This window comes from Melozone crissalis, unplaced genomic scaffold (assembly GCF_028551555.1).
Source record: "Melozone crissalis strain CALT ecotype California unplaced genomic scaffold, PUWL_Pcris_2 ptg000018l_1, whole genome shotgun sequence".
Taxonomy (NCBI): Eukaryota; Metazoa; Chordata; class Aves; order Passeriformes; family Passerellidae; genus Melozone; species Melozone crissalis.
This window is the reverse complement of record NW_026535796.1, coordinates 22,363,969-22,380,752: the sequence shown is the minus strand read 5'-3', so window position 1 is coordinate 22,380,752 and position 16,784 is coordinate 22,363,969. Positions and strand designations below refer to the sequence as shown.

At 37.8% G+C, this 16,784-nt stretch overlaps 1 protein-coding gene across 8 annotated transcripts in view; it reads left to right on the top strand.

Annotated features, from left to right (window-relative positions):
• PCNX1 (pecanex 1) overlaps positions 1-15,631 on the top strand; it is an 85,951-nt gene extending 70,320 nt beyond the window's left edge. For all 8 annotated transcript variants that reach the window (XM_054275858.1, XM_054275857.1, XM_054275853.1 and 5 more), the window contains 8 exons: positions 1,011-1,111; positions 2,286-2,436; positions 4,135-4,365; positions 4,735-5,009; positions 6,667-6,908; positions 7,938-8,374; positions 9,736-9,876; positions 13,268-15,631. In XM_054275858.1, coding sequence (XP_054131833.1) covers positions 1,011-1,111; positions 2,286-2,436; positions 4,135-4,365; positions 4,735-5,009; positions 6,667-6,908; positions 7,938-8,374; positions 9,736-9,876; positions 13,268-13,408 — 1,719 coding nt within the window. In that variant the 3' untranslated portion in view covers positions 13,409-15,631. The remainder of the gene's footprint in view (positions 1-1,010; positions 1,112-2,285; positions 2,437-4,134; positions 4,366-4,734; positions 5,010-6,666; positions 6,909-7,937; positions 8,375-9,735; positions 9,877-13,267) is intronic.
• The last annotated feature ends 1,153 nt before the right edge of the window (positions 15,632-16,784 follow it).

Here is a 16,784-nt window from a genome sequence, read left to right as displayed (position 1 = left end):
TCCAAAACAAAAATCCCTAAGATACCTGTTTCCAGCTTAGACTCCTTCTTTCTCAGTGATCACATAATACCGTTTCCTTTGACCACTGGAATAGTTGGCTTGTGTAAACAATCATCCTACATTCAACCTTTTCTTCTTTCCACAATCCTTCCACCTTTTAAATAGGAGTGTTAGTATGTTTGTAGAAGAATGCTTTGACTTTTTACTGTTTACAAAATAACTGTGTCAAATTAACTTTGCTTTTGACATAAGCAGACATTGATTGAGATTAAAGGGATGGGAATATAAATGGAATTTACATGTTTAATGAGGGACCCAAGACTTAAGGGTTCAGTTTTGCTTGGGAGATAAAAGATCAATTAAAGCTTGTTTTAACAGGGGTAAGACTTAGTGTCCTGTGGTCAAAGGACAAACAACAGCCAAAGAAAATTATTTCCCTCCAAGAAATGAACATGAAATATTTTGTATATATATTGAAAATCAGATTTAACCACTTAATTGAATGATGCTATTTGCTAGGGCATTATATACCCTGGCTATACTGCTGGCCTTGAACTGAGGGCAAGTTTCCCCTAACTAACCCCTTGACTAAAGCTGTAGTCCAGGGAAGTTGTCAGGTAAATCAGATTTAAATACTCAAAACCAGTGTTAATCCTCTGTATTCACAGAAAATAATTTTGTGTAAACCCTATAATTTAGCTAATCAGCAGTTTGCCTGCAAGATACACACCATGAGGACTGTAGCATGCATCTCTTTAGCTTACAATTTCTTATTTCAAATAGTCATATATATGTATTCACCTTTACAAGTATTCTTAAATACTTGTAAAACTCTTGCTCAGACTTTAAATCAGAAGTGTTTTTTAAGAGTGACTGTTGTGGTAGGTACATACACACACTTGAGAACTGCTATGTTTGGGTCTTTTTCCTTCATCTGGCAGAATCTTCCTTTTCAGTGGCCATTTCTTTTTTCCATTCACCTAACTTATTTTTTCTTTTGTTATTACAAGCCACTGGATTCAAGTAAGGACTCACCCCTAGTGACACTGTGTTATGGACTGTGTGTTCTGGGGCGGAGAGCATTGGGAACAGCTTCACATCATATGTCTAGGTAATAAAATATTGTTGCTCTAAGTTTCCTATCCTCAAAATCCCTTTGAGTTCTTAGATTAGGTTTTAGATTAGTATCTTTTCATAGAAGAAATAGATAATTAATGCCATCTTGCCTTAAGCTGGGCAAATGTGCTATGTAGCTTCATTACAACAACCACTGAAATGGAACTATAGAAGAGCAAATGTGGGAGGACTTGCAGCTAAGCATATTATTTTATTGAACTAATTCAAGATGGGAGTTCTGGAATGGGTAAGGACTGGCTATAACCAGTTTGGAATTGTCTGGGATCTAAAAGTAAGCTCCATTTCCTGCACCAACTACATGTCCTATATGGAATTTAGGGGGAAAAGAGGAAAGTTTCTTAAAAAGAAAAACTGATATGTCTTGGTGGATGTTTGATGAGACCATTGTGGTAAATATCACAGTTTAGGCGGCTCTGTGGCAAGCAATTGTGTTTTGTACAAATCTTCAGCTCAAATCTGTTGTCATATGGCAACTTTCTTGCAGGCTGACAGCCTCAATTTTAGAAAGCAAATGTAAAATACAGCTATAAGGTTCAGGAAATGACAAGGTGATGGCTTGAAGCATAATTGGATGTGGAAGGTATTGGTCAGCTGGATGCTGACTATAAAACCTGTTCTACTTCAATTTCAGGGCAACTGTTGATTAATTCCTCTAAGTACCAGCCATCTTGAAGGTTGTTTATATATGGATTTGCAAGATTCATCAGAGCATATAGGATTCTTCATTCTTAAGTTAGCTTACTAATTGAAATAGTTTCTTTAAAGCATGAAAAGTTAACATGTTTTTATTTTGTAATAAAGCATGGACAACTGAAGTTGGATACCCTCTTTAATTGGTCTGTTGTTATACCCTGGAAAGTTTTGCCTTTTAGAATCTTCTGATTTAAATCAGGCACTCCTCATGATATTTGTTTGCTTTAGTCCACATAAATAGTCTGTTGCATGTATAGTTTGTTCATTACCTGTTCAGTGCAGGTAGACATCTGATGTACCAAATTTTTTTACATACACATCTATTCCCTGTCTTATCCTTGGTAGAGAAGAATTGTGTGCCTTTCTGTGCAGCTCAGTAGTTTCTTTTCAGTTATAACTGTGGATATGTACTTCTGTTAATATTTGGGTTGTTTTTGTTTTTTCCCCCTCAACAGTAACCTGGAATCCTTCTTGTATGGCCTGCATGCCCTATTTAAGGGTGACTTCCGTATATCTTCAATTAGAGATGAATGGATCTTTGCTGACATGGAATTACTGAGGAAAGTAGTGGTCCCTGGAATACGGATGTCACTGAAGCTTCATCAAGTGAGAGATTACACAGAACAATGTGTCCAGTTTTTCATTTTTGTGCATTTTTTCTTTTAAAAATTAGTGGCTGGGAGAAAGGAAAAAGAGAATGAGAATAAAAGGACTGTGATAGAAATTGACTACTGAAAATGAGGGACTACTGTGTCTTGTCCTTTGATTTATTACAACTTTTTTTGGAAGGTGATACAGAGGAAAAGGGAATGCTGTCTATGCTCAGAGCTTGAAAATTACATTAACTGTAGATCAGAGAACATGTCAAGCCCTGTTTCATACCTATCTAGAGATTTCCCTTATGAACAGCTTCTCTGATGTTTTCCCTCTTCCCTCCCTACACATAGGTAATTGGTTTAAAAGGTTATGCGTTCAAAGCTGTGTAGTGCTCTCCTCCAGTGGGAGTTGTTTTTCTTGTTCTTTTAACTTTGTAGTGTTGTAATCACAAGTTTCAGATGAGAATGAGAAGGTTACTTTTCCATAAGCTGAAATTAGGGTTTGTAGTGAAGTGTGGGTGAAGATTCTCAAATTCTGACCAGTGCATGTATTAACTCAGCAAGTACAAGAAAATATATACTTAGTGATAAGCACTTTGTAAGGAGGGAGAAGTGTTGGTACTCAGGAAGAATAGATTGCTTGAAAATCATAATAAGTAAACAAATCTTAGTTGCAATTTAAAAAATAATTATAAAGGTTTCTTTTTTTTGCCTTCATTGCCGTCTGCGGTCTCCCAAAGCTAGCAGTGGTTGAATTAACTTATTCATGTAACACAAACTTTTTGAATCTAGGAGAAGGTGTGTGATAGGAATACATACAGCAAAGCAGAATAATTACCAACTTATTGTTGAAACCAGCAGAAGTACCACTTCAACAACTCTCTTAAGTGTTTTCAGAGGGTTGCTGTGCAAAATGGGTTTGATTGAAGTCGAAGAAGGAAGAGAGAGAGAAAAACAGGTCACAACAGCAGTGAAAAAATAAAAGTTCTGAATGTTATTCTGTTAATCTGTAAAAAATGATTTAATTCACTTGCAGTGCATCAGCATACCCAGGCTTCAGTCAGTGTGGAAATTTAGCTATTAACCACAATCCTTTTTTAGCCAGAAAGTAATGTTACTCAATACTGAATTGAACTTGCAGGTTTTCTGTTTTGTTTGTTTTGTGTTTTAGTTTTTATTTGACTGGCAGTAATGTAAGTTGTCTTTATAGTAAGGAAGTTGTCTTGATGCTGAAGAAGTTTGTCATCAAGTACTAATGTGAACTTTTTCATAGTAAATATTGTTTTTCTTATAATTGCTATTTTCATATAGTACAGTCTCAGTGAATAATCAGTGCTTAAGAGTGTTTTACAGTTGGAAGTTTATGAATAAGAAGAGAAGCTAAAACTAAAAAGCTTCTGCCAGCTGTATAAATAGATATAAATCTACTGTAAAATTAATCTAGAAATTTACTTGAATCAGCGATAGGCAGGTTCTTCTAATAATTTTGGTTTTAAGTTGAAGCAAATACAGGCAAACAGAACCAATCTGTTGTAAAAGAAGTCATCTTTAACAGTGTTCTTAAGTAGGTATTTGATACTGGTGATGGCTAACTTTGTGTTATGCACTGATCATTTAAAAAGTTTGAGGTGTGAAATGTTCTATTTTTATATGTAGTTACATCTGAAATGTTAATCATAGCTCAATGAACGTGTATTATTGGAAACAGGATCACTTCACTTCTCCAGATGAATACGATGATCCTTCTGTCCTTTATGAAGCTATAACAACTCATGAAGAAAATCTGGTTATAGCACATGAAGGGGACCCTGCTTGGCGAAGTGCAGTTCTTTCCAACTCTCCGTCCCTCCTTGCTCTGCGCCACGTGATGGACGATGGCACCAACGAGTACAAGATCATTATGCTCAATAAGCGCTATCTCAGTTTCAGGGTCATTAAGGTAAGCTTTGTGTACCTTTCACAGTGTGACAGCAAGCTGTATTTTAATAACTATACCAAACTGCTGCCTCAACTGAAATCTTTACTGTTTTGTTATTAATAGGGCTGGTTCTTCTCATACAGTGCAAGTATTGTATCAGAAAATCAGTTCCTTCTTACTTATTTCTCATCCCATTCTTAAATTTGTTTGTGCTCACTGTTGCAGCCTGTGCCCCTAGGTTCAGCCTATAAAAGAACTGCATGTGAATGCTGGCAGTCCTGCAGTGCAATGCTGCATGTGCTTACAAAGGCTTTGGTATAACACAGCAGTCACCACATGCTCTCTCATTGCTTCACTTTCTGACACAGCCTCTCTTCTTGGCTTTTGCAGGTCAATAAGGAGTGTGTACGTGGCCTGTGGGCAGGACAACAGCAGGAGCTTGTCTTCCTACGTAATCGTAATCCAGAAAGAGGAAGTATCCAAAATGCTAAACAAGCTCTGAGGAACATGATCAACTCTTCTTGTGACCAGCCAATTGGATACCCAATCTATGTCTCACCTTTGACTACTTCCTACTCAGATAGTCATGAACAGCTAAAGGACATTCTTGGGGGAGCCATCAGCTTAGGAAACATCAGAAACTTCATAGTGTCTACATGGCACAGGTGAGCTGACAAAAGGGGTTCTTATTAGTGTGTGTTCATGTTCTCATTTCATTAACAAGTCTTGCACAGGCCCAACACAGCATAATTTATAATATTCAATCACGTTAAAATAAATAAACCTTGACTCTTATTTTAGGCACATCAGTAACATATGGCAACTGCTTTAGTATAGGATTCATCTCCAAGGCTGAGTAATACACCACAAACTATGTAAATGAGAGCTCAGAGAAAAGAAGATAAAGTCTAGATGCAGGAACTGCAACTTCAGATCTGATGTTAGGTCTGATAATGAGACACAATGCAACTTCTGTACTGTTTTTTCAGTATGATGGTTTTTGCAGTCTCTAATACCATCTTTACAGAATCAGGACTGTTTGGTAGGGTTCTTGTCGGGCAGATATTTAGTATGAGACTGGCTGTATTAATGCTTTAGAGCATGCTCATTCATCGTTATGCAAGCTTTAGCTGTTGTTCAAAATCTCAGAAGTGCTTATATGTTATATAATGCTGTATGTTAGTGCCAGAAGTAGTAACTGGAATGATATAATTGTTTCCCCATGTGACCCCTGGGTAATCCAATACAAACTCTTGCTGTGCTGTGTGTTATAGGCCATGAGAACTTATTACTGCACTTCTGGCCCTATATGACTGTGGCTCCAAAAGCAGCAGTGGGAGCTGTGTGCCATTCAGAAATGTGCATCCCAGTTCTTAGTAGTTCCAGGAGCTTGTGCTGGGGTCTGAACAGTCCTGTAGCTGTTCTGATGGTTGTATTTATCTTAGACATCTGCAGCATATCAGAACAGAACATGCTGCTTCACCCAGAGTGCCAAAAATGCCACATTTACTGCAGTCTGTGGTATTTTTCTCCTATTGCCATCAGCTTGTCCGACTTCACAGAATAACAGGTGAAAGCATGACACACAACAGTATTTGAATCCAAGGTTTATACTTCAGGATTCTGTGTCCTGGGACAAAAAATTGGAAAGGAGTGCTCAGTGTACTCGAGTGTGACAGAAAAGAAAAATGAAAGTAGGAATTGAAGGGAGGAGGAAATGTGCTGTGGTGTTTGTATCCATTTGAAGCTTATTAATGTAAACAATGTGGTGAAAAAACTGTGTATGCTGGAAAATGGTGGCCAGCCTACTCTCCGAGTGTTCAGCATGTGCTTCAAACAGTTGTGAGTGCTTTACTGAAGGTAACAGAAACCAAATACATTAAAAATCCAGGAAACATTTTCCTTGCTAATCTGTGTAGACAAAGATTTTTGCAGTGTAACAGTTACACGTGACTAGTGTGTTAAGTAGCATAATTTATTAAATTGTTCCAAAATAACCAGGATGTTCTATGAGCATTTGAGTTGAAATTTTATCACTGATTTGTATTTCACAGGTGGAATAATTTTTAAAAAGCTAATTTATATGAGCACTTGACTCATCATAAATAATGTTATTGAATAGCTGTCATGAAAAAAATTGCAGTCTCTTAGAAAGCAGTGTTTGTATTTGCAAAGCATATTCTGAGAAAATAAAGTCAGGTTTTAACTGATTTTAGGAAATGCTGTGGATTGTGCTGATCCTTTTGCATGTCATGAAGCATTTCTTAGAATACTAATGTTTAGGAGGTGTGCATTAATGTATCACTTGCATTGTGTTTCCAGACTAAGGAAAGGCTGTGGAGCTGGCTGCAATAGTGGTGGAAATATTGAGGATTCAGATGCTGGAGGTGGAGCTTCTTGCACAAGTAACAATGCAACTATCAATGAGTCACAGAGCAGCATGTCACAAGGAGGAGGGAATGCAACTACAGGGCAGGGACCTGGAGCAGTACAGCACCCTCCTGTGGCAGCTCATCCCACAACTTTTCCTGCAGCTCATCCACCAACTCATCCCTCCACTCTGGGTAAAGTTAAAACAAAGAGACAACTTCATACAAATTTGGTCCTATAGCTAAAACAGGCCTTTCAGCTCTTTGGCCTAAGTTAAAAGAAAAAGCAAACTAAAGTGATGTGATTTTATGTTGTGCTAAGAGCTGCTGGATTCATCTCAAACTACAGTACTGTTTTATGCAATACAAGGTTCCCAAACAGATCTGATAAATAGGGATATAGTTGTGCTGACAAGTAGATAAAATAACTTTTAAAAACAGGTTTCTACAGACTGAATATTTCACTTCCATTGTTTGCAAATGCTGAACTCATAATTTTTTGGGAATGTTTATATTTCTTATTTATACAGTGAAACAAGTTCTGTAATTTGCGCAGTGTTCTAGCTGAATTTATCCAAGGGTTCATAGTGATCTGTAGTTAAGGAGGTGACAAACAGTAAAGCTGAGAAAGTCTTTCAAACGTTGCCTTTACTCACAAAGAAAATACAGATGTATGGATTTGTATGAACATAATTAGATCTATCAGCTGAGGAGAGTTATCTGCAAATATTTAGTATAGGAGAAACAATTACACCGATGCTCATAAACTGCAATTTGTTTTTAGCTTCAGATGTATTAAATTTGAACTTGTTTTAAAATAGCTTTTGTTCTAATGAATTTTCTGACCCAAACTTTGAATGTGTAATCAAGGATATTATTTTAAAACATGGGCATCTATCTTTCTTATTGCCTCACGTATGGTAAACTGAAGTACTAATGTTTAGTAAGAAATTGTTAATGCAGAAAATGCAAGACTGAAGCATTTTTCAAGGTACTTGTCTGATAGGGATTGTGAATTGAACAGAATGAAATTCTGAGATAAGCTGAATGGAATGTATTGAAATATTCTGCTATGTGAGATGCAGCAGAGATCTTCTGCAATACATCTGTTTCAAATGATGTTGGTTAGACAATCAGTTTTGTAAAACAAACATTTGTGTTGGCAATCTATTGTGCGTGGGAGGCTTTATCAAACTTTCCTGATTGTGTATCTTTTACTTTCAGGCACCAGTCACAGCTCCCACTCTGTGCAGTCCAGCCTTGTCAGACATTCCCCTGCCCGTGCCTCAGTCGCTAGCCATTCATCCTACTGCTACGGCAGCCGTCACTCGTCCCTCCGCACATCCGCAGCGGGCTTTGTGCCGTGCCGCCGCTCCTCCACCAGTCAGATATCCCTTCGCAACCTCCCCTCTTCCATCCAGTCCCGCCTGTCTATGGTCAACCAAATGGAACCTACTGGCCAGACTGGGGTCAGCGTGCAGCACGGACTGCCCTCTTCTAGCAGCTCCAGCCAAAGCATCCCAGCCTGTAAACAGCATGCCCTTGTGGGCTTTCTAGGGACAGAAGGAGGGAGTAATGCAGCTGAAACTCAGTCAGGTGGCAGTGCAAGCCCTGCAAACCAAATGCAAGCCAAAAAGGATGACGTTATTTACAGAATCCAGGTGAATAGTCTAGAAGAACAAGTTAACTTATGTTTCCACGTGCTTTTATTACTTGTTCCTTTGTATGTTGTTGAAATCGCTGCTTACAAATACATGTTCTAGAATATCTGGTATATAGTTTCTGTGCAGTTATGTTTGGAGAATTAATGTAAAGAAAAGGTTTTCTGGACAAGCAGCCTTCCTGTATGTTCCTTGTTTACTTTTTTTCTTTTTTGGCTATAGTGCAGCTCTCAGAATGTCAGTGGAACTCAGTTCCACTTCATATTTAGTTTACCTGTTATGCATTACAGCAAGTAAAGCTAAACAGCTTCATTTGCAGGATAGAAAGCTTTTTTCTTTGAAGCCAAGTAGATTTTCCACAAAAGCAAGTGTAAAATACCTGCTTTCACTTTCATATGTATTTATTCTTTGGTTATATCCACTTCAGGGTTTACTGAGCAGCAAACAATTCACTATTGATGAAATTAATCATGGCAGCCTTACTTGTTTTGTGAAAATCCAGGAATGTTTATTCTTACATTCTTAGCTCATACTAGCCCCACATACATGTCTTTGGCATTATACGTGTGGGAAACCTCAAGAAGTCTGTTCAAGAGGTTAGATCATAATAAACATGATTTCGTTGCTGATACCACCTCAGTTTAAGTAATACTTAGTAAATTGTGTCATAGTGGGCAAAGTTAAATTAATTTTTTGGGTCTGTGCTTAATAGCTTTTGTTTGCAGGCAAGGGCCCTTTTATGAAGCTGCTTACTAATCCTCTGTGTGAGGAGGATAAAGTGGATATGTGCCTTTGGATAGTGGACATTATGGAGTTCTCTCTGTCCTTAAATAGGAAGAATTTTTCAGGAGTTTTCTCCTGCTTGCCCTGTGGAAAGGCCAGTTTACTTCAAAACATGGGGTGGGTCTCAACTAACCATGCTAGTAGATAAATACTTCTTCTGCCTAACAATGAATTCCCCAAGTTTAAGATATTCTGTAAGAAGTAATGAGCCTATTGTAACAGCTCATCATCACTTAACTTTTCCCTGCTACTAGAATGTGTGCTGCCAATGCTTTTTTTGTGCCAGCTCCCTAATCCTGCCATGAGCTAGTATAACTGAAAGAGGTGGGGAATGGAATCAGAGCTGTTGCTTCAGTGAACTGGCATATTCACTGGTGTCTGAAACCACAGCATCATTTCCAAATTCAGTGCTGTTTGGGCTTGGAGAGCCTGCAGCTCAAGTTTCCAACTTTGAAATTTGTCAGAAATCAATTTCAGTGGGTTAAAGTCAATTATCTGGAATTATGCAAAAGGTTAGTTTATCTGTTTCTTTTAAATTTTGGCTGAACTAACAGTCAAAACTCAATTCCTACTTATAGTTAATGGATCCCAGTCAAGTACTGGAAGGGATCAACGTGTCAAAAAGGAAAGAGCTGCAGTGGCCAGATGAGGTGATACGGCTAAAAGCTGGAAGAAACAGCTGGAAAGACTGGAGTCCTCAGGAAGGCATGGAAGGCCATGTAAGTTTTGCTTGGAAGTTGGCAAGCTAACCTTAAAAAAGGCAGTGTCTTGATTCTGTGGCAGTCTGCCTTTATTTCTGTTAATGAAAAGATCGATGTAGTAGATAAGTTAGGTGAGCAGCTGTCCTCAAAGTCTCTGTTGCTGGAAGAGCAAGTCTAGAGTCTTAATTTGAGGCAGAGAGCTATTTCTGCAACTCTGTAGAGAAGCTGCAGGATGATGTTTCAAATGTTGTAAGCCACCACTCCTTCCTTGCCTCCTTTCAGCTTGTCATAATCTCTCAGGCATTGCTCTCATTCATCCATCATTCATTTTCCTTTCTTTGAAATGTCAGTCCCTGAACAAATTTACTAACAAGTCCTTAATTGAAAAATTGATAGTATTTGATTTTAAATTATTCTGATCAAAAGAGAGCTTATGTTCTTATGTTTCCATGTGCTTATATTAGTTGTTCCTTTTATTAGTTGTTCCTAAATAAGATAGTCTTTAGATGTGACTTTATTGTATAATAGATACATGGTAGGTGTTTACTTTCCTTTAAGAAGGAAAGCTATTCTAACTAAAACTTGTGAAAGCCCATGATTTGAAATTGTGTCTCTCTTTTCTGTATGGATGTTACATCTGCAGTTTACAAAAATTCACTGCAATGGCTAGAAAACTTATCTCCCAATTTAGACTCCTTTTATGAGCAAAAAACCCAGTGTGGTTTTTGAAACCTCTTGATTTTTACTGCGATGTACTTTTTTTTTTTTAAGAACTTTTGATATCTGTAAAGATGCTCCAGTATTCTCTTAGAGATAGAGGGAAGAGTCACTGATGTGGTCTACCATTATTCTTCAATAGAACTGTATTTTCATTTGGAATAGATCAGTTTTGAACAAATTTCTTTGCTTCCCTCAGTTGGAGGCATTATTTATAAATTGCTTTTAGGGATAGATTTTGCCATTTGAAAGACCATCACTGTGGATATGTGTGCAAACTTCAGGGAAGAAATGGAGCGAACAGAGTTGACAGTCCACTCTCGAACAGAGTTGACAGTCCACTCTTAGGACAGTAGCATTACATTGTAGGTAACACTTGTTAGTAGAGTGCTGTTGTAAATATTCTCAGTTATCTTGGGTTCAGACATACTGATGCAGATCAAGAATGTGGTAAAGATGGTGAATGTAAAGGGTTATGTTGAAACATGTCGTCTTGCCTACTGTCCCTGGACAATTTTTTTCAGGAGTTTGTGAATTACAGCATGCTGCATGTCCATGTACAGTGATTGATGCTATAGAAAGATTAAAACAAGAGGATTTAAAGGTCAGAGTAAGCTGTTCTGAATGCTTCTCATCTATTTTTGGTACAGCATATAGGCAGGTTTTTTTAGAAGAGCATCTTTTAACCTAACAAGAAAGGGAGGAAAGCACCAGATTATCCTGTATGTGATTAGGAGGAAAGGATTTAACTTGATGACACTGCCTGCTTCAGCTGCCTGTGGTTAAACATACTAGTATCAGTAAAGCTCTTAGGACAATCTTCCTTTTCTCATCCTGTGACTGTGGTCCTTCCTGCAGATAGGCAGAAATTATTCTTACCTGCTGAGTTGCTGCTCATTAAGCAGTTTACCTTATGTCTGCTCTCAGTATGGAGTTCAGCACTCGGTAGTTTAAAACTTTGCTGCTACATAGAAAAAAGCATTTTTCATAATTTAATTTATCTTGCTAAGTATGCAGTGCAATGTGTGTATAAGGCAGAAAGACATTATAAGGTTTCTTCCAAGAAATTATATTTAGCAGTCCTCTTTGTAATGTAACTATTTTTTCCTTGTTTTGAGAGGGTATGCCCAGCATTGTCTTTCCATGGTACATGATACTGGGGTGTAGAAGAACCCTTTTCCTCCAAGAGATTCTTACCACCTCTTGACTACCTGGTGACAACATTTTGCATGTACCAAATAAATGCCAGTCATTATAGAAGAGATGGTAAAACCGAGTGTGGCAGTATGGCAGTGATGAGTTTCAATCTGTGTACAACTTTTTGCAGATACACAGCTTTTAAGGAGCCATGATATTGACGCCTGTAGTAATCTCAAAGGCACTAGCGTTAAATTGGACAACAAGTATGTAGCACTTGGGACTTCATTGGAAAACTTTTTATTGTGTCTGGGGACAGGATATTGCTGTTTTCATTCCATACAGCAGCATAAAAATTATATGGACACTCTTTCAAGTCAGACTTGAACAGACACTTAAATATCACACTGTTGCATCAGAGGAACTAAAGATGCTGTGCTTCCCTGGCTGAACTGCTTGCCCTGTATCTATGCAGCATAGATCTCATGCAATGGACAAAGCTAAATGTCCTTCACCCAGTGTTAAGCAAAATTGCCAGCTGTGTATAATGAAAAATAAGTGAGTCTCTTGGATTTGATTTGGAAGACTGTGGTTTTCTGTTATTTTTTCTCTTTATATCTTTAGGACTCTTGAAAACTTTACTGCTGTGGAATTAGTAAAAATTAGTTCTACTAGCTTTTTAACTTACTTTGTCTTGAATTAAGAGTTCTTTTCCCACAACTGGGAAATTTGAGATAATTCTATTTCTATAAAGCTGATGACACTTATACCCATGTTAATGGAGCATCCTTATGGTTCCTTTGGGGCGCCCAGAAGTTAAGGGTGTGTTTTTAAGGAGGCAGATAAATAGAGACATACAAGTATGAAAAAGGGACCTTCTGTCAGTCAATATCAGGCAAGATCCATGGAAGTAGCAGATCAAAGTACCTGAGTTCTGTAGATCTAAGGAAGTACAGTACAATAATTTGTAGCACTGTTTCTGAACCCCTTCTTCTTTGTAATATTTTTAATTTAAAATTATCTTTGAATAACTTGGTTTAGAAGATCAACCTTGAATTCACAGTGCATAGGTAACAAAATCCTGGCAAGAGCTTTAACTTGCAAGAGACAGTAGTCTGCACCTGATTCCTGGTGAACTGTGGTTCTAAGCTGCACAACACTGAGGTGTTTTAAGATTATTACAAACTGAGCATCAAAATATCCCAAATCTCTATGTGTGCCCTTTTTATAGTCGCTTCTCCCTTTGGATGAACTGTTTGGTTTTGATTTGGGTCAAGTTGTTCCTACTCAAATCTAAATCAGACTGGCTGCTCTCATGGTTGTAAAAGATCTAACTGTGATTTTAAGAAGCAGATCTTCAGCAAGACTTCAATGTGCAGCTTATCTATGGGTATGCTGTCATTGAAAAATGTGCAGCTAAGTCATATAGCACCTGTATTTTTGCTGCTTTGGCCCTGTAAAGGTCTTGAGTTATCATAAGCCACAACTTTGATATGACAGCTTTCCCTGTGGAGCTTACAGTTTATTATTATACTTTGGTTTTTTTCCCCCCCAGGTGATTCACCGCTGGGTGCCTTGCAGCAGAGATCCAAGTAGTCGGTCGCATATAGATAAAACCATCCTGCTGGTTCAAATTGAAGATAAATATGTTGCTGTTGTTGAAACTGGAGTCCTTGAACTTGGGGCTGAAGTGTAAATCTCTCTGAGACTGAAACTTCCTCTTCTCCAGTGATTCAGAAGAGAGAGGGGTCCAGAAGAAGCAGCTCCCGGGACACGAAACTTTGGTCCGGTTGTAGGAGAGGACTTGAAACACAGATTTGTCTAAGTCCCTTCCCCCAAATAAACAAGTGTAAGAAATTTTTTTAAGTTGTTAGCTGCTGAAGAAACACTTGCATGAAGGATAGATTTGTTGAGACATATCTTTTGTTTATAAATTTTGTTATGCATTGCGTAATGCTTTAAATCAACAAACTTTTCAGTTCTAAGATCAGAGCACCTCATATTTTTCTAATTGTTTTGCCAAAAAATGCCATGTCTTGTCACAGAGTGTGTGGAATTCATCCACCTTATTTTAATGAAATTGACTACAAACCTTCAGTTTGGTGAAACAGTGTAAGGGTTTCAGGTGTGGCAAGAAGAGACTGAACAGATGTATAGATTCTTATTCCTTATGAGCTAAACATTAATGAGAACTGCACTAATTTTTTTACAGCAATGCACTAAAAACAACCCTGAGATTGCTGAGAACATTTATTTATATATATAAATATAAGTATATAAAATACCATTATTTAAATTGCCTTTGGGATTAATCCCCTCCCTCTCCATATACATGTTGATGGTAAGGGCTGTGCCATGGGTTTGGTTCTATGTTCTGTATTTCGTACAAGTGCATTTGCTGCATCCTCTTCACAATAAATGGTAAAATAACAAATGTGTAGAAAAGCACCTGAGTATCCCTGTGCTACATCAGACTTTAGTGTGGTGGCAGTGGTGCCTCAAGCCTGTACAACACATCTAGCTTTAAAGAGGGCCCTAATATGACTTACCATCTGTCTTCCCTTCACTAGCCTTGGCTACTTTGCTTCTTTACACCCAGAGCCGGCTGTGTTGTTTCATTGTCTCTTTTCTGGCAAACACAGTAGTTTTAGTTTTGTAGTGGAAGGTGCAGGTCCATGATTACTTCACATATGCTTGAAGGTTTTTTTTTTATTCTATCCAATTTAAAAAGAAAAAAACAGTAACAACTTCCCAAACAAAACGAAAAAAGAACCCAACAAAACTTGACTTCTGCTTTCAGTGATCTTTTATAGAAGGCACAGCCCTAAACTTGTATCACTTTTACCACCTTGCCTTTTCTTTCCCTTTAGTCTTCATTCTTTTCTATGACTTGAATTTTATTTTCTGTGATTATATATTCTATGTAAGTGTAATTTGAGTATTTATAACTGTGAAGTTGAATTATTCATGTGTTACATATCTTAGGTTTTATTGTATTTTTTTAAAAGTGTGTATTCAGGGAAACAAGTAACTCAGAACTATCATGGGAGTGTAAGAGGGAAACTGGTTTGTTCTTGACTTGCAGTTCCTATGACTCACTTTTCTTAATCCGTAAGAAAGAAATGTACCTGTTGTGATTGTTTCCTGTTTCTGACCTGTAATTATATAGGACTCTGTGGGGAATTTGCATACAGTTCTAGCTTTTGGGAGCAGCCATCTTCTTCCCAGTCACCTCCACTTCTTTATATGTGTTGTAATTAGAAGAGACTTCTGATATACCACAGAGGTTATTATAATTAATTCTCTGACATCAGAGAAACATTGTCCATTATGTACCTAATGCAAGAGTGAAATTACATGGCATAAGAAAAAAGGAAGAAACAGCTACCTAAGAAACACTGGTATTCCAGCTCAAGTCACTGTATGCCATCTGGCCATGAAAGGGTAAGTCTGTGTGCCTGGTAGCTACTCAGTTCCAGCTGCTGTTCCCAGTGAATGATACTGGGACCTTGCTTGCATCATAGACTATGCAGACTTGTCCTCAAAATGCTGTGTATCCTAAAGTTGCATATTACTTTTCTCTTTATTCATACATGGTCCCATTTAATCATGGTATAAATGCACACATCTGCCACCCTTGAAACTATGTGGAACAGCAAAATTCCTTATATGTATCACATTATAGAGTAGTTGAATTAATCTCCTGCATATATGAAAATGTACTACAGAAGATGAAACTTCTGTAGCGGTCTGGTAATGCTGCTACCAGGAACAAAGAAAATGTGTATGTTTTGAATTGAAGGCCTTTTAGTGAAGATTTTATTCTAAGTCCTTCCTTTCAGGTAAATACTTTTAATTAATTGATACCTTTAATTAATTAATACAGGTTTTCTGTATCACTAGGAACATTGCTTCATTTAAAAGGGAGAAGTTTGTTTGAAAATAAGCCCCTGTTTGACGTTAGTTGCACAGGGTTGGTTTTTTTCCCCCTTGGACTGAAGCCTTGAGGTAAACAAATGACTGATAACCAAAATATATAGGTTAGATTTTTTTGTTTTGTTTTGTTTTAAAGCTGACTGAAAAAAACTTTCAGTATGTTAACCCTGACTGAACAATCTCTCACTCTCTTTGGGGTAAGGTAAGGACTATGTCCATTGCTGGTAAAAGATGTGATAGGAATTAATGGCTTGTTAATGTGGAAATTTTAGTGCATATGGGTATCTGCCTGGAATTAGATTGGCAAACAGCAGATAGGGAAAGAGACTTTTTTAAGGGCAAAGAGAATTAATGAATATTTCTATTTTTTATACAACATAAGGCTTTTGATATGTTGACTTCAGGAGATGGATTTTAATGTGCACAGCTAACAGGTTAACATTTTCTTTCAGGTATATGGCTAACATCTTTTGTGAAGCCATTCACATAGTGCTCATACCTATTCCAGATCTGCTCAACAGAAGCCACCTAGTTGAAATTTCACTCTTCCATAAGGCTTTGGAAAATTAACTCTAAAGATTTTCCTGAACTCTCTAAGATTCATACAATTGTATGTTGGTTTGTACAGAGTTTATCTTTGGTTTCTACTGTGCAAGTGACACAAAAATGTTTTTCTTCTAACTCAGAATCACACAGAATTAACTAGGTTGAAAATGACCTTTGAGGTCATAGAGTCTGACCTATAACTGAACACCGCTTTGTCAACTACTAGACCATGGTATGTACGAAGTGCCACATCCAGTCTTTTAAATACCTCCAGGGATGGTGACTCCACCACCTCCCTGGGCAGCCCATTGCAATGCCCAGTCAGTCTTTTTGTGAAGAATTTCTTTCTAATGCCCAGCCTAAACTTCCCCTGGCATAGCTTAAGACTGGGTCTTCTTGTCCTGACACTGGTTACCTGGGAGAAGAGATCAATCCCCACCTGGCTACACCCTCCTTTCAGGGAGTTGAGAGTGGTAGGGGTTCCCCTGCACCTGCTCTTTTCCAGGCTGCACAACCCCAGCTCCTTCAGCCTTCTCATAGGATTTGTACTCCAGACCCTTCACCAGCCTTGTTGCTCTTGTCTGGATGCA